The sequence below is a fragment of the Scomber scombrus genome, chromosome 4, assembly GCF_963691925.1.
Source record: "Scomber scombrus chromosome 4, fScoSco1.1, whole genome shotgun sequence".
In the NCBI taxonomy this organism is placed as follows: Eukaryota; Metazoa; Chordata; class Actinopteri; order Scombriformes; family Scombridae; genus Scomber; species Scomber scombrus.
Window position 1 is genome coordinate 7,119,611 of NC_084973.1, and position 24,059 is coordinate 7,143,669.

The 24,059-nt window shown below is 42.9% G+C and overlaps 1 protein-coding gene across 2 annotated transcripts in view; it reads right to left on the reverse strand.

Moving 5' to 3' along the window:
- The window catches only part of arvcfb (ARVCF delta catenin family member b), a 132,635-nt gene that overhangs the window by 100,510 nt on the left and 8,066 nt on the right, over positions 1–24,059 (reverse strand). Inside the window, exon 1 of one of the 2 annotated variants that reach the window (XM_062417387.1) lies at positions 17,522–17,617. The exons of the other annotated variant lie outside the window; for it this stretch is intronic. Coding sequence (XP_062273371.1) covers positions 17,522–17,542 — 21 coding nt within the window. The 5' untranslated portion in view covers positions 17,543–17,617. Of the gene's footprint in view, positions 1–17,521; positions 17,618–24,059 lie in introns of those variants that run through there. 2 annotated transcript variants of the gene reach the window in all.

Sequence of the window (24,059 nt, forward strand, 5' to 3'; positions counted from 1 at the left end):
CTCATTCTTTCCATTCTGCTACAAACTCATGGCTCGGTCTTACACACAAGTCATACACATTAACTGCGAGACTTTGAGACTTTTCACACGTTCTCACGCCATACGTCCATTTTCTCATGCAGTGAAAAACAAATTCATGACTTATAATGTTGCAGCATGAAAAGAGGACGCTGACAGCGCACAGACAGACAAGACAGAGCAGCACAGCAGCACCGTGCAGCAGTAAGTTATTCAGACCATTAGGGGGAAAGAGAGAAATATACACAAATCTATTGTGTTGTAATTTATTCCCATGCAGGCTGCTCAGAGTAATCTCAGTCAGCAGCAGCACAGTGTCTCTCCCTCTCCTCCCTCTCCTGCCATGTGCGTGCAGACAGGAATGGGAGCGAGTTGCTATGGTTATGAGGATGCTCTGTGTCTCCATCGCTCTGAAACTTTCTAGCGATTCCCAATAATAGGTTTTTAGATGAGTTGCGAGGCTATTTCATTCATCCAAATTGTTTGTACTTTGTTGCAGTTGTTAGACTTTGAAAATGGCCTTGTGAGTATTAAGGTTTGAAAGTTTTCTAACTAGGTTTAATTATCCAAATCATATTGTGAAGCTATTTCATTTATCTAAATTATTTTTTACCTTGTTTGACCTTGCAAATGGCCTCGTAGCATCCTACTACCAATTTAGGCTACATAATGTTTTTTATAAATATAGTTTAAAATATGAAATAGCAGTTCTTCTGATAATCATTACCTGTCCCGATCCATCCAATTATAAACTGTTCTCAATGCATCTTTGGATTTCATAGCATCTTCAATCTAAGCAAGTTTTTTTCTGTAATGCTCGCATATATGAAATTGCTGCTGCTGGTCTGTTGCACAGGCATTCTGGATTTTATTGATATTATTAATGTTAGTACTAATCATCAACACATTCAGCTTGCTGACAAACCTTACCGTGAAAATCAATTCACCATCTTATTAAAATCCAAGGCTCTGACCAGATCGCTAGGTGCTCATAGCTAATGATGCACTCTGGAGCTAATATGGGCTGTCATGCATTTTCCACACATTACTTTTACTTTCGTGCAGTTTACACCACAAAAACAATTCACCATAAACTCTCAATCATTAGTTTTTTTCCTATCTTGCACAGGTGTGTCCATGTCACGTTCACATCAATTAGAAAATGATTCCATCCAAAAGCAACTCTCGAAACTCAATACCGGTCGTAAACATAGCAGCATGGCAAAGTGCTGATTTCTGTTCTTTCTCCTTCGTAGCCACGTGAGTAAGAGTGTTTGTCATCACAGCACGCACTGTTTCTGCAGCCTGTACATGCACTGGCTCGACACCTGACTTATCTGGTCTGCATCAGCGAGGCCGTGCGGGTGGCTCCTGAATCAGAATGAGCTCCTGTTTGACAGCTGTGTTTGGAACATGGAGAGACACACCATCCGACCTGAGACATCCCCCACATTTCACTGCAATTACTTCTAAGCATCTGCACACCATCCAGGCTACGATCACCTGAGCACCGTGGAGCATCGCCTTCTCGCTAAGACTGACAGAGCTCTAGGCCCCAATTCGGGGCAATTTCAGCAAATAAATAAGAGATGTAACAATTGTTTCACCTCTAATTCAGGACTCCAGATGCACCCTCATTTCATTAAGGCTAAAATTCTGACTTAGACAAAGAGAGACAAGACAGAGCCATAAGCATTACGTGCCAGTGAGTGGTTAGATAGATAGCAGGCAGGCACCATCCAATAACAGAATGAACACTCCATCTTATTTTGGATCCCTGGAAGCATTGAGGTTGTGTTTTTTCCCTTCAATTGGAGCAGATTTGTATCTAACCACTAAACTGCTGTGAACAGATCAACTGTTGGCTGGAATGCCCCAGTCATGGTGAAAATTTCATATGAAGCCTATTGTTGTCTGCCCCACTGGGGCCTCAGCAAATGGCCCAAATGAGAGAGAAAACACTGGGGTGAATTCCAGAGACTGAAGCCCATTAGTCCACTGGCCTCAGGAAGGAACAGGGCAATATCTCAAGATGATGAAAACAACTTTTTTTCAGGCCAGTGATGCGGTGAGCGAAGACTGAAGAAGGATGATATCTGAAGACCTCGGCTAAACCTGTGGAATGTATCAAACAGGGAACAGCCTGTTTCAGATTATGACTCAAGGATGCAAAGAGAAACTGTATGCAAACACCACCGCAAATGGTTCTGCGTGCACACTGGGAAAGAAAACGATGACTCTTACAGTTTGCACGTAACTTAACTTAACTGTGTCCTGTAATAAGAAGCCGACAGACCCCCACCCTAAAAGCCTCAAAAACACAACCCCGAGAAATATTTCTTCCAGATTGAATGGCGAACAACAAAAACGTCTCCCGACATGAGTGACGCTGTGTGGATATACACTACAGTCATCTGTGTTGACTCAAGTATGCAACGCTAACAGAAGCCATGTCTAACAGATCCATGGGAAAGAATTGCGTAATCTCTTTTTTTACCAAATGCAACAAATCTAAATTCACCGACTCAATTACCATAACTACTTAATGTTGCCCAATCTATTTTATTCGCCACAAAAATAAACACATGCTCAAGCTCAAAACTTCTCGACGAGTGTATGCGAAACATAATGAAATGGAACAAGCAGTGTAAACAAATTTTGCAAGAGAAATAAAAATATTCTCCTGGGACTTAAACTAAAAACATTAGACCATCAAGATCTGAACTTGAAAATGATGAGTAATGAAATATGATGATCTGTCTCATTAGAGCCAAAGTTCAAATCTCCTAGCAGCCACCATCAGGGAAAACAAAAACCAAACTAGAGAAGAGAACATCAGTTAGTCTGGGAAGTAGACAGTCTTGAATAACCCACAGCTATTTAGAGAGTCAATGAAGGACCTCCTGGAACCATAGCAAAGGGGGCAATGCTATCTGGCGTGCAACTACTTTACTTGAGCAAAGGAGACACTTTATCAGCCAAGACCACAAATCAGAAACCAGACAGGCACTCATGACTCCTCATCTCAGTCCACACCCATCTATGTGAGATACAGGCCCTGTGTCAAACAAAGAACCTCTACATGTTTCTCTTTTCTCATTTTTGGAACATTCGGTTGTGAATTTGCAACAAAGATACTTGTACTAAAATAAAAAAACAATGCACAGTAGCTTCCCATTACGTGTGCATGTAGTGTGTTCCAAGAGTCAAATGCTGCTACAGGGGTGTTACAAATGCCGCTTCCACACCGCACGCCAAAAAAGAAGCCATGTGGTGCGCGGACTGCTATTTTTTTTTAACTGAAAAACAAGGGCTCCAAATTCCTAACATGTTGTGGAGATTACAGAGCAATTCTGTGCAATTCCGAGCCCCATATGGTGACAAGGTGCTCCCATCTCCCGCTATTCGAGGTTCGTTTTTCTTGCCAGGAGTCCCAGCACTTGTTCTAAAGCCAAAATCAAGATTAAGCAACAGAGGGGGAGCAAAGAAAAAGGGCAGCGCTGTGCGGTGAAATAAAGCTTCCTCTCATCAGCTGTTTGAACAGTAGTCCCTGGACTGTAAAGTAGATACAGGAGGAGGATGGGGAGGGCCAGGAGGGAGGAGACTGTCATGTGTATCATGACTCATTTGAGGTATTAGGCCACTGCAGTTCCCGTTTCCCAAATATCCTCTATGGACTTGCGGGACGACACACAATGAGTCAGCTCTTGGACACTCTGAATGAAAAACACTGGCACTCTCAATTCAGTCCAGAATGAATCCAGGGAATGAACAATAAGCTCCTATTATGCAAATCCCTGGAGTTTTACGGGAAAAAGCCCCACCCTACCTGTAATCTATACAGGACCTTTCACCTGTGTGCACGCTCAGCAATGTCAAAGAGGATTAATGGCTATGAGCGAGTGTTTACTGAGACACCTTACTAGAGTGTGGAGGCATCAGCAATGGCATCAACCAAACAAACCAACCTCCTCTCCTCTCCCCCCATAATGAGGCATTACTGGAGCAACATCAAAACAGATTCTCTGCACATCCAACTTGAATTAGGTTGTCACAGTCTGAGAAATTAGTCTGTGACTGTCTGAGTGCATGGCTGTCATATTTCATCATACCCGTTGTTTCACAAGACCAGCCTGGCGACACACGCGAAAAAACAGACCCAGCAGATATTAACATAAAACGCCATCTTTGCTGGATCGTGGGTTTGACATCATGCGGCCTGAAAGAGGCGTGAAAGAGATACTGTTCCTTCGGGCCACAGCCTCCTCAGTGGCGTCACCAAAACCAGAGCAGTTTGTTGCATCATCAAGGCTGCCCTGCTTGCTCAAGCCTGGTTATTAGAGAGAGAGAGAGAGAAAACGCAGCGCCGACTGATTGGGACTCTGACAGCCCCATTAGCGAGGCACGTTCCAGCGGCATGCAACAATTAAGGCAGCTCTGACTGCCAGGGAGGACTTTAAGATCCTTGGGCAGCCAAATACTCATCATTCAAAGCAGCCAAGCTGAAACCCCGAGCCAAAAGATGTAACTTCTAGAGACAAAAATATCCATATAAACAAAACAAAACAAAATAATGACTACAGTGATTCTGCTGCGCTTTTACAATAGTTTCATTATGAAGCACGAGTACCATGCTCATTCAAAACGTGCCCATTTGAAACAGCCTGAGTGCCTGCTGAATTAAAATGATAAGGAATTATCAATTACAAGGCTTTAATAAATTAAAAGTTTTTTATCCAGAAAGAGACTTCACCAGTGAGACTGAACTAAGGTTGAAAGGTAGCAGCAGGAACAGCCTTCCATTGGTTGATTCTAATGCCAATCAAAAGTGTCTACACTCCTATTGGCTAGTTTTACTGCCTCTGCCTGTGTTTATTTTATCTCCTGTGTCTTCTCTCTCAGGCTGTTTAACTGAGTGGGGTGCATGTTTTTTAACCCACTCAGACAGTGAGAGACCAGAAGCCCTGCCTCGCTGTGATGTGATGATGTTTATATCAAACAGACCCCCCTGCACTCAGACACGGAGCTGAGGGCTCGCTGTTTGCTTGTTTATTCAAAGTTTGTTAATATTTAACATGTCACGTGCCCGAATTGCACCAATCGCAGCAGCAATACACCCGCCGAGTGTGAAGTCGATCTGATGAACAGTTCTCCAGATGTTCGAGAGACACACATACAGACAAGGATTCTTTGTTTTTCAGCAAGAACTGCAGTGTCTGAAAACGTGTCTGAAACATTCTGCAGTAAGTTTTGTTCAAAGTTCAATAGCAGAGTGTAAGTCCCTTCAACCCTATCTCCAACCACAAAGTGGGTTGCAATGGTAGAGTGTTGTTGTTCCTATTTGCGCTCATTGACTCCATGTTTATGAGGTATTTTTGTATATTTCTTAAGAACCGCTCATCCAAACAACTTCTAACTTGACACTGCACTTCCTTGACTCCCCAGCAATACATCTGCCAAGTATGAAGTAGAACAGATAAATGATTGTTGAGATATGCAAAGGTCACAGATACATACAAACAAACTGACAGACAGTCTTCCTTCCTTTATAGATAGGATACTCACTCCATCACAGACACACACACACAAACACAAACACACAGATACACAACCTTCTCATTCCAATGATAACAAGATTTCTCTTGAACAAATTAGACTTACTTTGACACCAGTGAAAAGTACAGGAGAACTAGTATTCTCACATCCAACTTTTTAATATTCATGACAAAGACAGATGGAAGAGTTCCTGAATACATCACCAAGGGAGCAGTAATCCAGTATGCAGGTATCTTTTATCATTTTGTCCACAGGGGACAGAAATGTGTCTAGTCACAGTGATGGTAAAGTCTGCATGTGGTACATTTCTCCTGGCTATCTGTTTTTTTTTTCCTCGCATGCTCCTCTGAGAGCGAATACGAGCTTCAACATTACAGAGAGTTTGACCCACTTCAGAACCTCACTGCAAAATACTGCAGTGACGCCGCTAGCAAAGTTCATAAACACTGCCAAATATACACAGGAATTCATACACAAGAAGCATCTGTAACATTCACTCAGCATTCACAAAGCGCACAAACACAGAAACATGCAGTCCTTGTATCACAGATATCCTAGGAAGAACTACTTTTCAACTCCATCTTGCAGACATGGGGTTATCTACAGTGAAAAGGCTCAGGAAGTCTTCCTCTGCAGCAGCTGTTCTACACACTACAACACCTCTGCACCTCTCAAAGCCCAAAACAGACCAAGCTGAATATAATACACCCAACTTTGAAACGTTGAAACAACCCAACAAGAGATCAGGTGCCTAGAACTGGCACTCCATAGCTGTGGTTTGGGAATTCCAACACAGGAAGAAGAAATATTCAAAGTAGTGGGGAAAGTATGCAGCTGTGGTAGATGAGAGGCATGAGCATTCAGCTGAAAGGGAAAGTTAATTAGGTTTGTTGGTGTGTGTTGGAGAGAGAAGACAGGAGGCTTGTTTGCCACAGAGACTGTGGAGTGCAGCGCAACAGCAGCAGCTTGTGGCTTCGGGGGCTCCAGGGTCGGAGGGCTGGGGACATCGTGCCAGTCCTGCTGCCTGCAAGCCTCAGATTGCAGCGCGTGGACGGAGGCCTGTAATTTAGGATCGGTCTCTGTGCACGTGCCCACTGTGATTTCCACACCACAATGTGGCAGGGGACACAATAGCTTTCCCTTTGAAGAACATCCCACAGATCTGGTACCAACTCTCAGCCCATGCTGCGTTGACCATATATTTCAGAAAAACTGGTTGGAATAATTCTGGACTCTTTGGAGGATGCAGGCAATTTGTCATCACTAATATAGCAGAACATGAAAATATTTGCATATTCATCATTTGTAAAATTGCAGCACTACAAAAAATACAGCAGTCATAAATTACTGAAATAAATTCCTGAAGCTGAAATTCCTGATATATCAGGATCAAATTATTGGTGGAACACTAAAACTGAAATATCTGCAAAGCTTGGGAACACTATCCATACTCTGCTACTGAGAATGCCAATGCTGTTAAACTCATCACTTAATAATGAGATGTTATGTGATTAGTAGGGCTGAGCTACATGTTGATATATGGTGTAGGTAGCTACCTTTGGTCAGACAACCACCAACATTCACATTTGATTATTTAAACCTTTCAGCAGCTTCTCAATCGAATTTCTAGAAAATATGCTACAACACTGGATGTCTCTCACCTGTGTGAAAGTGCCTTGGTGAGCGGTATCAATTAAGGATCAGGACTGCTCTCTGACAATATTGAACGTACAGGATTTTGCATCGATGCACTGATTTGTCAAGTATTTAATTCACTGGATCTACAAGAATCTCCATTTGATCGTTTTACCTGTATACACATTCTCAATTCCATGTCTACAGAATTTGCTACATTACTTGATATGACCTCCATCTGTGAGGAAATTTAACAAGTGAGGGCTTGGTGGTAGGGCACCCATGAGGCCTGGTTGGGCTCCAGCCTAGAAGGACAACATAGAGCTGCTGCTGTGTGTGGGTATCTGTGTTTGTTGTATTAGCAAAGACAGACACCTAAGAATTAAAATGTGCCATGGGCAATGCATAAGAAATTTTTCAAAGTTGCTCTCTGGTTTGGCATATTCCTGATACGGTATCTTGACTACTTCACGTCTCTGAGTCCAATGAGTCAAACACCGTATTACTACATGGCACTGCCTGTGTGTCTTGCACTTACTGTAAGACCACAGAAATTAAGTAATTTTTTCATTTCCCTCTTAAAAAAGTTCACGTTTAGTACCATCATTTCTGCAAGTTAAAATAGAAGGTAATAAAACACTCAGTGCACTTCACTTTCATCACCGTAAGCAGCACTAGACCGTAACAAGGGCTTGTTAAAGTCACAACATGAGCGGCGTGAGAACATGAGGGATCAAGGAATGGGAGCACTCAGTCTGGTCTCCCGTGACTTCTGGCTCACCGACAAGTGACGCTTACGCACTGCACAAGGAGGGCATTGATACATGTTCTGCTGGCTGGCCACAGACACTAATTAGCACCAGTGTTTCAGGGACAGTATGCTTGACGGACTGTGGATAAGTGACCGAGAAAATAGTGGAGGTGGGTCATGGTTTGGAGCAGACTGAGAAATGACTGCTCCCATCGGAGTATTCGAATGTGGAATGTAGCTGCTCCGTGACCCCAAAAACACTCCTTGTGTTCCCCTGTGGCCTGAACAACAGAGGCTGCAGCTGGCCACTCCTTCACAAAAACCCCCCCCCCAACCCCCCACGAAAACACATACACTCAAGAGCCGGATTCAAGAGAGACGGAGCACAAAACAGGCGAAGAGTGGGTTTTATTGGATTAAGCCTCTCTTAACTGTACTAGAATATGATGGAAAGAATTTGGAAACTCAAGGAGGTCTGTGTCAACAGGCCTTGTTTGCTTAACTTTGAGAACTTCGTGGGGTTTAGTGCACTCTTTTCCACACATTCTAAATCTGAGGTAAAAGAAAAAAAACAAAAAAAACATGCTCTTGTACAGCTGCTGACCAGCCAGAGAGAGAGTTAAATTGAGACCCTCCACGAATCTCTAAGGATCAAGGAAAGCAGCTTGGTAACCAATGGCAACTTAGAACATCCATAGCGAAATAAATACCCATGTGAGTGTAATGGCGATGGCATCCAAGGGTCCAGTAAGGAAAATATAGACTGTTATTCTTCAGCACCGGGTTTTATAGGCAATGTACTTGCAGCATCAATCTTCAAAGCTTTATTCTTTTTCTCCTACAACGTCTGCAAGCACAGATAAAACCACCGACACCGGCAGACATAGAGGTTTGAGCTATTTATGTCACTGTTAGGCTTGCTGTGGTAGTCAGAGTTACACAGTGTTCGGGCTACAGCGATTGCATTACTTGTCCACCGCCCAGCAGCACTGTCCTTATGTATATATATATATATAAATAAAACCCATTTAGTTCAGGTTTTTGTTTTTGTATTAGCACCCACATTCCTCAAATAAACTCTAATTTGTACAATATTAAGCATTTCATCAGTAGTTAGTCAGATGACGGACACTACAACATTAAAGATCAAAGTAAGCACTCTACAGATATTGTGAGTTATCAATGAACAGGTGGGTTAGGGTTAGGGTTAGTGTCGCTTACCGAGGCATCCTTTGTCACTTGAGACATAAAAAAGTAGATGGAATGATGGAAAACAACATCCTCTCATGGCTCAGTAACTGGCTCAGCAGCTAAAGTACCCATGCTATCAGGTCATGACTGTTCTCTCTCTCCATGCCTTCATCCCTGACATGCTCCAAGTATATTATTATCTAATATCATTGAAGCCGCAACATTTAGAATACTAAATGGGTATATCATTTACAAATTAATGTTGATAGCACAGTATAATAGCTGTAGAAAAATTAGACCACGAGTGAGAAAATTGGTTCATTTTGTTTTTCTATGTGTCTGCGGGTATGATCCCCCCCCCCCATTCCTAATTGTGCAGGATTGAGTTACAACAGAAAGAGAGTCCCTCGTGCTGTGTTTCATGTCTGCCGTGGCTTTACTCGCCTTTGAATCCTGACACAACCTTTTTCTCTCCAACTTTCAGCTGCCCCCTCTTCAGAAAAAGAACACACAGATACAATGTCCTATTACCAAACTAAAAGCTTGCTTGGCTGGAGCAACAGGATACTGGCAGCTCTGAAAGCCTACACCACAGGGCCAGGATTGTACACTCTCCAACCCAGTGCAGAGTGTTAAGTACAGCACCTTCCACGGATGGCTGGCACCTGTCCCTCCGTATCCGCAGACCTGGTTGGCACAGATCAACACTGCACCACGCTCCACTTCACAGCCTATTACACATTCCAAACAAATTAAATATGAGGGGGTGTGATGGGGCGAGATGGTATTTTTCATGGCGCACCCGGCAGCCAGCGCAGGCCACGTATGCGGTAGAGGTTCAATAGACAGCTCAATAGAGTCTTGTGGAATGTGCGAGGAGGCGCATCACTCCATTGTTCACTGGTGGCTCCTCTGGGAATGGGCTGAGAACATAGTAAGAGAAGATGAGCAGTTGAGTAACAATGCTGTGCCATCACATGTAATGGCATATGACAGCCAGCCCAGTGTCTGGATGCCTCTATTGTAGAAACCATCGAACTGTACAAACTGTTGTCTGCGTGGAGAATCGGCAGCACTAAGAATGCCAGGAACTCGTTTATCTTTCCCATTTTAGGAGGTCTGTTTCGGTTTGGCTGAACTCTTGCCACTGGTTAGCATAATGTTTGTGTGTAGGCAGCGTTGGGGCCAGAGCCGTGGCTGTTACAGCAGAGGCTGTGTGTACAGGGGGCCGTTGTGGCCCCAAGGCCGGTCAGCTTACAGTGGTTTGGACTTTCCCTCTCACTCTCTTTCTCCCTCTGTTGCATCTCTTTTATTTTTCTCCCTGATCCCCAGCCATCAGCAGTAACAGCCACTACTGTGTGTTGCAAGGCTCAGAACAGCATTCTAATGAAGTGCCGGACCTCATCAGTGCACTTCAACCGCCAGTAGGTCAGTAACGGCCAGTCCTCTCTTCAAACTCCCTGCAGGCTTTGTGACTGAACTCTGAGTGAGCAATACATGGATCTTCTACAGTTAGATGTTGGTTGTTTTTTTAGGTACAGTGAGCCAACATGTACTGTAGAAACAAAAAAACACAAATAAACTAGTTAACAGAACCACTATTCAATCAAAACGTCAGCTATTGATAACATCAGGATTATCTACACTGCAATTCTGAGTTTCTTGTCTATTTGACTGCAACTGCCGATGATTGTTACTTTATATGTTCAAAAACATACACTTGAGTTGGTACTACATTGAACCTGTCAATTCTTCAGAACCACAAATTTGACAAAATGTAATCAGGTCAGTGTAATATGTGTTGTGTTACTGATACTTCAGGGTCAAAAAAGTGGATTAAAATCATTCCTCTAATTTAACTTTAATGTGAAATTGATCCTGGGCCAAATCCTAATTTCTATAACTCCTTACAGCACCAGGATGCTGATGCTGATGAGACGAGGATGCCTCAGCTCGTCGCCCTGCCACATGTCAGTGTAATCTGAATGGTCAGCCGGCACTGATAGAGCCCTACTAAAGAGCTGTCAGAGGGAATCATTAATCCCAAGAGGCAGCATGAGACAGATGGTACGATGATGGTGGATCGATGCTCTCCCCAGCATCCCGTCAGCTTCCAGTGGCCGGCCCAGAGGCAGGAAGTGGGCTAATCCCTCTAAAAGAAAGTTCCAGACTAAACACGCAAGACAAGCCATCTTATGCTTCCCCAGCCCCCCAATGGCTGCAGTGCGTGTGCTGCATAGTATAATGTGGATGGTACCAGAGGGGGTTAAAAAGAGAAAGGGAGAAGTAGGGAGGCGTTTGTTCCTGAGTTTCTGGTTGAGGGAAGCTTTATGAGGACTTTGACCTTCCCCCTCAGGGCCTCTCTACGAGGTCCCCAGCTGCAGGATAGAGGGGGTGGAGCTTCTATGAACTATACATTACTGTCAAATAAGCCCCAGTTCTTTTCAAAAGGCCCCAGAAGCAGATCCTTCTCAAAGTGAAGGACTGGGTGGCAGCAGTATTCCCGGCAGGGAGTGCAGACAGAGTGGGGAAAAGAAGGAAGAAGTAAGAGGAATGAATTTTCACTGTGCTGTCTTCAAGAACTCTCTATGGTCTAAGGTTCACATATCATCAACTGATCAATCAGCCACTAACCCTCTGACCTATCACGTGCACTGTTTTTGCATCCATCTCATACAGTACACTGGAATGATTGTTCTCTTTCCCTGGGGCAAATTAAATCGGTATTATCAATATTATACTGAGACAGTCAGTTACAGTACTGGTCATCCATTTAGGATCAAGTTCCACAACAGCACCTCTATACATTCACACGCACCATCACCAGCTGTTTTTCTATGGTGCATATGCTGGGAAAACAGAGATTTGCAGCCCGTGGTGTCATTAATCACTAGATTTAAGGATCACATATATCTTATCCATTACGTCGTGAAACCGTCCCATCTACGACTTCAACCGCAGTCTCTGCTGGAAATCCAGACACAGTGGAGACACATGCAAACACTCGCAGACGCACATACACACCTATGCAACAATTAAGATGGCTGTAGGTAGACATGGCAGCACCTTGGGTCATGAACAGAGGGGGTCTTTTCTTCTTCTTATACCTTCAGTCTGCTCCTCTATGAAACTGGTCTTCTGCTCCCTGGCAGTTTTTCCATCATTAACACTACAAAAAATGTTGACAGCAACAGTAATTATCAGAACTGACTGATCAAGGCACTTAAGGCACTCATGGTCTTTATATCTCTCAAATCAGAGCATCAGCTTGTGTAACAAACAAATTGTTGCCATTATGTAATCTCGCCGCCATTAGGATATGAGATCATCATGTAAATATTGTCACTGCAATAATTACAGCTTCGATGTGGCCACTAGCACAACTTTGTTGAAAACTTTATCTCTACTTCCCTAACTTTCCGGTCAACCGTGTGACAGAGTCTCTTCAGCTCTCTTTGAGGCAAGTGGCTTTCTTATCTGCCCGATCAAAAACATGGCTCTTGTTGCTCGCTCCCAGCAGCACAGATAGGAAGGTGTTTATTGGACACAGTCAGGGAAACCATGAATCCCACTCCCTTATAAACAGGGCAAGCCCTGTCCGTACCCTGCAGACAAACACTGAGTAAATAAGCTGGGGATCCAATTGATGTTCCTCCGTTGCCTCCAGTGTGTGTGTGTGTGTGTGTATGTGTATGTGTGTGTAAGGAACAGTGGGCTGACACCGTGTCTACACCTTACCTCTAGAGGATTAACCAAATTTGGCAGCAGGAAAGCACAAACAAGTCTTGATCAGCCAAGTCATCATTAATAGCTGACTGGGAGCTGCTTGTGTTGCTACACAAAAGGGTAACGCAGTATAATGTTGGCGGGGATGTGCATGAAATACATGCATGCGTAAAAAGATTCATACTGTATGCACCCTGCACACATTTCTGATAATAGGCACGCTGTAGAGCTGAATAGGTAAAAAGAAACAACAGCTCTAGCGAGATAATAAGCTGCTGTCTCATTAATGCGCCGCTTCTTCTCCCCAATGCCATTTCCAAACATAGTGGTATGAAAGCATCCATCTCCAGCACACCCCACCCCCCACCCCACCCAGCCTTCCAATTTACTGCCACTCACATTTTTTTTTTAATTCCATCAGCGTGATGATGAAAGCTGTGAGAGCATTATGGTTCTCGCCAGTGGTCAGACAGTGAGTGAACGAGTGCAGGTCTGCATCGGTCACACTGTCAGCCAGCCAAATAGGTTAGGACAGATAGAGGGGAAGCCAAAAGAAAGGGGAGAAGAGAGGGGGGTGAGGGGGGTCTGCGGTGCCAGGGATTGAGTGGCACAGACCCCTACTAGTGTTCCACAGTACACATCCACAGAGTAAACACTAAGAATCCGAGGGCATGTTCATATGATACAGAGCAGGAACATACAGTATACTATGTATAGGGCAGTGTAATACTTGCTGGGGTCAAATAGCATTTGCACATAATTCTTAATGTTTGTTTTGACCCACTAGGTGGACCAGATGTCCAGGATAGTGTTGCATCGGGAGACTCCAAGCTGTCTTTCAGATATGAACTACAGTCATGGCAGCATAGTTTTAGAAGCATAGCATATGACCACATCACAATATGCAATATAAAAGAGGAATCGAGTGACTAAATGGCTGCAATGTAAGCCTTTGGGGCGATCCTGTCAATGTACGCCCATTACAAGTGTTTGTTTATGTCACTAAAAGGCTCCAATTTTTATTACAAGTGTCTGACAACATCATGAAAAGGATTATACAGAGACTTAACTTGTTTCTTTAACTTTCGCTTGATCCATTATGTTTGTTATTGTGTCTGAAAATCTCGCGAGAGTTTAGCTGTTGTCAACATCAGCAAAATATTCAGCTATGACTTTGAAAATCTTTTAGATAGCACTAAACTATGATTTCTGTACTCCAACACAGAAAAAACTCATCCAAGCGCTACTCTCTTCAACTCTCTCTCTCTCTTTTTCCTGCAAGGTCTTAACTCTCGCGAGATTTGTCAGAAAAATGGTCAAAGAATGCCCCAAACTATTTCCTGGAGGCCAAAGATTTTTAAATAGCTTAATAGATGAGTAGCTGAAATATTTTGGATTTATAGTAGATTAACAATCTATAATATCCAATAATAAAAATGCTTGGCTTCTGTTGCTTTATGAGGATGGTAAATAAACGCAACAAAAATCATGAGCATACTGAGTTAATGATATTGAGAATGAGACTAAGAACGCATTTTGTTTTCTTCTTGTTAGTTTGCCATACAACATCATTTTGGTGCTTTCAGCCAATCATAAAGAAGTATTTGCAAACTATTTGTTCAAGCCACTGTGTGCAAGATGTATGTGTATATATATATATATATATACACATACATATAGGGCACTGGATGCTGGTGAGGGAGCCATGTGGCTGGTGGAGTGTTAGTTATCATGTTGAGATACATATATGGACTCAGCTGTTCACATGTAAATTACAGGCAGCCATGGAAAGAAGTATGCGGCTGGATGGCGGGCAGGGTGACAGATACTGTAACATGTCAAGCCGTGTTGTGTCATGGGTCATGCGATAAGAGCAGCCATAGGAACAGTATGGGAAACATGGGGAGTATGGACAGGCTGCGTGATGGGAAGGCCATCTGGTACCACCCACCACCATATGATCATACCTCCTCCAAGATCCCCTGGCCTTCAAAACACAACAGCACTTATGACCCCTCCTCTCCCCATCCACCCACCAACCCACCCTTCCGACAGCATGGCCCCCCCACCAGTAAATCTGCACCCTTCATTGATGCACTCTCCACATCTATTGACGCTTCATATGTTTCCGGTCATTGACGTTATTATGGTACGACCTCCACTCAAGCAACAATGCCGCTCCTCATGCTCCACATGTCTTCAAATATTGATCGGCACAAAAATCTACTGCTGTCACAAAAGGGTAGCCCGAGGAATGGAACGGGAAATGAACACGCGACGATCGAGCCGTCGTACAAAAACATCCCAGCGGAAGAAGGAAAAAAAAGAAGAAGAAAGATGGAGAGAAGTTTGAAGGCTTTTTAATTTCGTTAAGAAATCAAACAGCATCCATGAGGGGGGGGAAAGAGCGCTCAGTTGCTGCAGCTGAAAGCCCCGCTAGCTGTCAGAAATCTGGCAGTAATCTGCAGTCTGAAGACAAGACCTCCTTTAGTCTTTGGCTGAATCACAGATGAATTATTTTGTTATTCAGACGGGTCCTTCTTGCTGCGGAGGAAGAGCAGAGTTGGTTTTTTGATAGACCTTGGCAAGATGAGGACTACTGGATTATTCATAGTGTTTTCCTTTCTCCTTCACGACAAATCTGTTTTTCTATTTTTCATGAGCAGGGGATGCGACGGACTCAGCAACTGAATATGGAGGATTTGGGCGCTACCCCGCCGGTGTAAAGTTCTAAAATAAAACACCAGTTTATATTTAACTCAGACGTGGTCTGGTGCAGTCTCCCCCACTAATTGAGGGCTATGCAGTAATCTTCAGTGGGCTAAAACTCATTTACTGTAAGCTCTGCTGCAGTATTAAGACGAGGTCGAGGCAGATCAGCATCCCTCTCATCTGCCTTTGCTATCTACATTCTTCTGAGTATAAGAACTGATGTTTGAGCTATCAGACACCCTCAGGGACGAAGAGGATATAGTACAGAGCATCACTGTTGAAAGGGGAAGCTTGAAGGAGTTCAAATGACTCCTGTTACACACTGTTACTAAAGGCCCAACATCAATGATAGAAAGTAATACCCAAAAAGGACAACCGAAATCGATCCATCTATTGCTTAAGTGTGACGAGGACAAACACTGACCTCTTTCCCTGTAGCACTGACCAAGCAGGTGCTCCCTACTTGAGGAATGTCCAGCTGAGTTGAAAAGGTCACGCCACGATGCAGGCCTACACCGAAGTATGCCAACCATTTAAGTTTTACAGGGGTCACGGACAAGAGGGGCATCTACACCTCCGCACAGCCATTTCATTTTTGGGATACATCTGGAGAGAACATACTCTCCACTTGTTGACACACATTTCATTCCCATTCACATAATCCAAGCCAGGATTCCCACTGGCAACTTTTGAGTGACAGGCCCTGCTTTTGATCCATCGGCTCGCACTTGGAGTACAGCCGTCAGACCAAAGGGATGGAAAAAAAAACAAAGTGTGTGTGAGAGAGGGAAAACAGCTTCTTCTTTTTTTGGCAGAGGGTCCTCCAGTTATCGGGATGGCACTCATCCACAGGGGCAACTGTTAAAGTATTATTATCAGAGCAATGTGGAGAGCTGGCAGAATGTTTTGTGTCTACCAGACAAGGGGGGGGGGGGCTTGGTAACTCCACCCCTCTCCTAGCAGAGGAGAGTGGTACTGATGAGAAGTTGACCTTATTCAATCCTCCACTTTCTTTTCGTTTTTGGATTTCTGTCTTTCCTTTTTTTTTTTATGCATCTGAGTGCTGCCAAGCTCAGCGGGGAAAAGAGCGTTGTGATGGTGTAGGCTGCCTGTGGATGCGCTTCAAACACAGGGAACACTTCCAATAATGTATGCACATCATGCCCTGGTACGCACACACCCACACAGACACGGCAACACACTCGCAAGAGCTAACAAAAGCACATTCCTGCGGTATCTGTGCAAGTGAAAGACAAAAGGGTTTAATGCCATGTCTCTCACACAATTGGCACTACAGCCCAGGCTATAAATCCTGGCCTGGGTTCATTCAGAGCCTCGCAGGCGATGATCAGGGGGCAAACTTTCAATACTTACACTGTTTATCCCATGATCACAGCGGTTATTCAATAGGTGATACTGACACATCGAAGCCCATGAATGTGTCAAGCAACTCATAAGTCACAGCACTGCTTTAGTCTACTGCAAGACACCCCCACAACACACACACACACACACACATACACAGAGAGGACCACCACTAAACATATCCCACAGTCATGACTATTTACAGCACGAAATAGTCAGTAAGTGGTGTAAGTACATAGTGTTGACTGTATCTGATGTCATGCAGCAGTCTGAGCTGTGTACATGAACACACGTGTGCACACAGATTACACATCCATACCTGCACACACACGCACGCGCGCGCACACCATCATCCTGAAGGACATCGATACATCTGAGAATCTGTGCTCCCGTGTATTAAACTGGGTTTTAAAAAAGGTATATGTCATGTGCCAAGATACATTTTAAAATGTGCAACGAAATCCAAAAGAATGTTGAATGAATTAGTCTGATGGGGAGAAAGACAAGAAGAGTCATAGAGGCTGAAGATACGATGAGAGGAGACCGGCAGGCAAATCCAACACTAACCTGTTTCACTTCAGCAGGCATGGTCCAAAATCCCCCCTTTTTTCGTTCCCGAAAAAAAAAACCCAAAAACCTCCCGGGTAAAAAAGGTGTGACAACTATTTCCTCCTCTCGAAAAAAGTTTGTCTCTTTCCCTCCTCTCCACCTCTCGTCTCCTTCGCGTTTTTCCTCGTCTGTTTACGCTGAGTGTTCCCTCTGTGAGCGCAGAGGCAGCAGCTCAGACGCGGGCAGCCATCCTCTAGCAGCCTCGTCAAGCCGCACGCACTTCACCACCCGCGCGCAGGAAGTGCAGGTCCGCGCCTGTCAACGTAAACGCGCGAGAACCACATGCGCTTTACAAAAATCGAGCTGAGCACATGGGTTGAATTATTCAACCCATGTGCTCAGCTCGATTGTAGTTACTAAATGATATTCAACTTGAATATCATTTAGTAACTACAGCTTGAAGGCATATTTGTGAATGGAAATTATTTATTTTCACTATACTTCCATCCAAAGGGAACACAGTGACAAAATATTGGTCATGGGTTTCATACACATTCTATAATAAACATCTAAAAGCAAAAATCTTGTGAAAAACCCCCACTGGGTTAAAGGACCAGTGTGTAAGATTTATGGTGAGGTTGCAGATACCCCACCTCAACCACCATCCTGGAAAAATTACTGTAATATGCATAAGGTCCACTCTAGAGCCATAATTTGGTTTGTCCATTCTGGGCTACTGTAGAAGCATGGTAATGGAAGGGGTACCTGCTCACTGTGTAGATATAAAGGGCTCATTCTAAGTTAACAAAAACACAAATCTTCTTTTCAGGTGATTATCCACTACTTAAAACATATTTATCAATATCATATTCCATTTCTGCCAAGTCCAATCCATTCTCCACTAGATGCCACTAATTTCTACATACCTTTAAGATCCATATTGTTACAAGAGAAAAATGGGCCAATAACATATCTGTTGACACCTGAGAATTATTTCTATTTCTTTAGAATGGATCTCAAAATCAAAAATAGCCTCTCAACTTGGTGAGCGAGCTAAACTAGCAAATAAAACTGCTGCTCAGATTAACATGCACATACAAAGCTTCTTGTAAAGGTTGTTGTTGTCAGATCCTGTCAATGACATTAAGTATGTAAGTGAGTAAAATGATCCATATAGCTCTTTAACTCATCAAATGTGATAAAAGGATCCATTTCAGAATAAGGTGCGACAGAAAAGCTGAATGTTAAAGATGCTCTTTTAAACATTGCTATTAAAAATGATAGAACTCCCAACACACCGGAGAAGTGAGGTTTGTTTTTTAGATAAAATAGGTTTTCTGCCCTGCATATGTAAATGCTAGTATTTCCTTGTTGGTAACATGAAAATATTAAAAAGACTAAAGAGTTAGAGAAATTTGGATTCAATATTACAAAGTAGTATTTTCCTAAATAAGGGTGACATGAAGTATCAAGCAGGGAATTCGTGTCTGCAGTTTTTCTCCATTCGAAGCTTCACAAATGTGTTTTTCTAAGCAATAACAATGCTTTTATTTTGAAGGTACAAACGCCATACATCCGGTGTAATTCTGGCTATCTGCTGGTTTGACAGCTAAAAGAGGGACCTCACTTTCAGCTTTGCAGAGATGCTGTATGTGTGGAATAGAGAGAGATAGGGTGCAAAGGGAGCCGTCTTCCCCCTGCAGAATCCCTCTTCTCTAACGAAAGCAGCAATCCAAGAAAAGGACCCGGAGCTGAAGTGAACTTGTGCACTACACACACACACACACGCACACACACACTCATACACACTCAACAAAAAAGTTAGCCAGAGAGAGAACAAAAACCTCCAGGGCTGAGAGAAAAGGAAAGAGAAAAGGGAAAGAGGAGGTGTGTTAGTAGAATGGAGGGTTCCCAGACAGGCAGCAGGAGCTCCTCGCCTCTCTCTCTCTCTCCCTCTTTATCTCTCTATTTCTCTCTCTCTCTCTCTCTCATGCACACACATACATACACACACAGAGGGTTTAGGTCCCCTCGCTCTATCTCTGGCATCTTAGTGGGGTGGGACCAGCTCCCTCTATACACTCCAGCTGCTGTCTGTCTGTCAACCCATCAACCCCTCCCCCTTGTTGGCATAGACAGAGAGAGTCGAGGAAAAGAGGAGAGAGAGAGAGAGAGAGAGAGAGAGAGCGAGAGAGAGAGGGAGATGAACAGGGGCTTCACACAAACAAAAAGTTGTCCCCATTGAAGCGAAGGCACCCCATACTCCTGCAAATTTTTACACCCTGCACACACACACTACAAACACACACAGCTCCTTTTCTCCACCTCTTTGTCCTGTTCCCCTCACTGCACTTGATATAAGGGAGGGGTAGGACGTGCGTGAAAGAATTTGCATTCAGATATCTATGACTGTGACCAAGGCTGAGGAGGAATGTTAATCTAATAACGTAGATTGAAGCTTAACTAAGGACAACTTTGAGAGAAGTCTGGACAGAAAGGAGAAGGGAAAAAAGGGATGACTGGACTCAAAAAAAAAAAAAAAAAAACAGAAAGGAGAAAATCCCAAACGGAGGGGAAATGGCTGAGGTTTCGCATTCCACAAGCCTGGCAGTGCTGTTTTCATCTCCCTGACGTTACTGCTCCATTTGTTCTTAATGAAAGACATGGCCCACCATGCGCCATTACATTTAGATCTATTTACTTTCAACAATACCATTCAACAATACCATTAAGACAACATTACCTTCGAGAAGTGGTTTTAAAAACAGAAGTCTCATGCGTTTCTTTCATCTTATGTGATTTGCAATATCACGTTCCATTTAGTCATTTAAGCATTAAGTGAGTTTCATGTTCAAAAATCCATTAGAGCTTTGGTATACTCATGGAGCGGATGAGAAAAGGAGCATTACACCTTTATAATCTCTATAAATCTGTATGCAACGTACCTGTGTCCATTTTACGTTTTAATGTTGGGTTTTAACTTATTTTAAGGAATATTTGCCAAATTTCAACATTTCTTTACTTTCTATCTTGATAACATTCATGAACTTTGACCCATTGGTGGTACTTTGGTGGTACTTGGTGGTACTTATAGCTGCACCAAATTTCATGACAATCCATCTAATAGTTAAAAACTCATGGTAACCACTAGAGTCAGGGGCTTCATCCTGGGAATCATGATGTATGGATTAAATTTAAATCCATCCAATAGTTGTTGAGAAAATTCAGCATTGACCAGAGTGGAGGAGGATTATATGACACACTGGCCAACAGACCAACTGGTGGACCACACCAATGCCATGCAGTCTGTTCTGGGAAATGTAGAACAATATAGAATAGAATAGAAATAGCAGGTTGAGGTAAACTGGATTACAGTACATTAATATTTAATTACAAACTAATTCCTGGAAAGTGTTCAACATCACAGTTGGTAGGACTGTTTCCAGGAATACCTCTTACTGTCAGACAAATGCTATATCCTCTTGAGTCTATCCAGCCCACGTCTGGGCCTTGTAAAATAAATGTACAAGGTGTATGAATAATCCAGTTGTAATCAAAGCTCCTGCAAGTCAGCTTTACTCTGTCAAGGACGTACAGTGTGAAAACAGATGGTATAAAAGGTTAATGTTCGCAACAAGGCGCACCTTGACAGCCAGACACCTCCAATGAAGCTGCATCTATTAAAATCATGTTTTTCACTTCCATTCAAGATGCCAGCTGAGGAGAAAAATGGGAGAGAGCGAGAAAGAGGAGTGAAAGCAGATACAGAGGGTACATTGAAGGGAGAGCGACTAGCGGTCTGAAAAATATACAGCGTTCATTACAAAAAATAATCTTTTGATGATCTTCAGTTACGAAAGACTTTAATGGCATCTAATTTTGAAAATAAACTCAGAGGCTTTACGACGTTGCCAAGAACGCATTTCTCAGGAAACAAGACTCTAATCAAGAATGAATTCAAGAAAGTCTGCGAATACAAAGCAATTCTAGGAAAAAAGTGCTTCAAAAGTTGATTTTAAAAGATGATACAGACTGCTACCCTAAGTTCTTTGGGACAATCTCTGTAAAGTATAGGGACAGTGATAATAGAAGTAATGTATGTGTGAGAGTCTATAGGGCCAAGATGATGTCCTCTGCTCCAGACTGACTGTTGTTTTATTCTAAACAATGGCAGAGCCCTGCAAAAAGCCCTTATCTAATGACTTGTACTATTCATGTTTTATTTTCTCCTTGAAAAATGGCTACTCAGCGATGCAGAGGATTAGAGTCCAATCTATTGGTGGCTTTTGTCTTGTAAAAAGGCAATTTTCTCTTCATTTAGGGAAATAAAGCTCTGTTTAAATGACATCACTTCAGATCAAAAGGTTGTATTTTCTGTTTTTATTTCACAATACTGTAATTGCACAGCAAGATTTGTAATACAATTATAACAGGATTAGGCTTTTCTCTAGTTTTCCATCTTGTCATGCGTAATTGGGATGCTGAATCAAGCATAAACAACAGAATCTGAATCAGTTTGAGGCTGACAAGCAGGCAATCCTCATCTCGAGTCTTTACATACCAAGACGTCTTTCCTATCACCTTGAATTTTAGTTGAACCCTTGTAAACCTTTGGATTTTTAATGGAGTCTTTAACCCTGTAGTTGTAGAAGGGAATTTCTGGAAATGCTAATCAGTACTCAGTTATTCTATGGCCCAGCGCCCAGCTTTTCACAAAATTTCATTAGAATTCTGTCTTATCTTTGAAATTTCTTGTTGATAGATGGGCCAGCTAAACGGATAACATATAATCTCCTTTTAAGAGGTAAAATTTCAGTTCTCACAAGGCTCAAAAATATGTTTACATGTTGGCTCATGATCCCTAGTTTCTTGGCAGGTTGTTCAGCCATTGCATCACATAATCCACTTGTTAGGAATTTAGTTGTGTTGTTTTTTGGAAATTCATGGGCAAAAGTGATGATGGTCAGCTTTATTTGTAATTTTGATAGATCCAAAAAATGTCAAAGTTCAAGTTTTGCATATAAGGAATGTATGATTGGTTTCAATTTGAATGAGGTTCTTGAAGAAAGAGGGCCATCAAGAGCAGTGCCAGTCTTTTCACACATTCCTGCACTATTACCATCACCCTCTACACAACGAGAATCACTCTCAGACACTCTGTGTGAGACAGTTCACATACCATGCCCAACCTCTTTCCACTTCGCCACCATATAAAGGGGGGTCTGCTGCCTCGTGGCTTCAGCTTGAGATACATTTTTGGGGCAAGTGTGTGGGTGAGTTCAACTCTGTGACACAAAAAAAAAGCAAAGCTTTGCAAATTTCAGGCTGTGATGTCCAGTCTTTTCACATTCTGTCCAGCTGTGTACTGTGTCACAGCCGGAGGCAATGCCACAACTCATATAGTCAGTCTGGCAGAGTGCAAAGTAAGTGGATGTATGTGTTCTTTTGATTTTGTTGCGATGATGTGATTGTATATACCTAGACTACTGTTGCGGTGCATAAGCTCCTGTTGCAAAAAAAACACATGCTGATATTTACTCCAGTGCACACAGGTGGAAGAGTAATGGTTTACAGAGAATAGAAAACACCAATATGTTTGTTCCTGAGTGTTAAGATTGCCCTTTCTCAGTTGACTTGTCTTCGTTTGTGGGTCTAAATCTGTGTTTAGTAAATGTAGAATGTGTGTGGCTGCCTGTATGCGAGTGCAACTCCACCGCACCCACATTGAACATGTTCACAAATGTCCATCTGTATTTTTTAATTGACATGAGATCCCAGGGCCAGTTTACATGATTGCATGTATTTGCTCAGTGAAAGAGTTTATTCTGTAAAGGGCCTGGCTGAAACGCTTTTATTTATTTTACTTGGCAAGAGACCTAAATATTAATGTTGTACAGTAGTAATGTTCATTAAAGAACGCACTGGGGTGCGATTGAAAAGAATTGTTCAGCTCTAAGTCCCCATTGCCATTTGCAGTCTTAAGGAATGCTCTGTCCAATAAAGTGCGTATTTTTACTCTTGCAAACTCTCAGTGCTGCTTCTGTTCCTCATTTGATGACCATTTACATGCTTGTAAGTCATGTTGTAAAAATGTCGCACTAGTATGTTAAACTCATGAGGATAATTAAATCAAGGCTTTGAAGAACACCTCCAGCTCTACTAGACAGACTGTTTTCAATTTAGTTTCTTTTTTTTCTCCCTTTCAGTTGAATGGGGTCAGCGTCCAACCTTGTTTGGTTGTCCCGCTGGACACTGCTACGGGTGAGGTCACATTCCTCGGGTGGCACAGAGGAACGGTCCTGTGAGAGGAGATGGGGCTTTATTTTAAACACATGGGCTACAGTTTAGTCTTTGAACTCAGGGGCCAAGCCCAAAAGTCAGTTTAGACTACCATGGTCATCTTCAAGCACATATTTAGACTTCCATACAGTCCAGAGACTTTCAGAAGGAGGCAGTGCCCTTCAAAAGGTATTTAGACTGTTCACCTATGCAAGTACACAGAGAGGATATGTGGTGGAAATGGGAGCAGTTTTCGGATACCCCTCTTAGTGCTTTT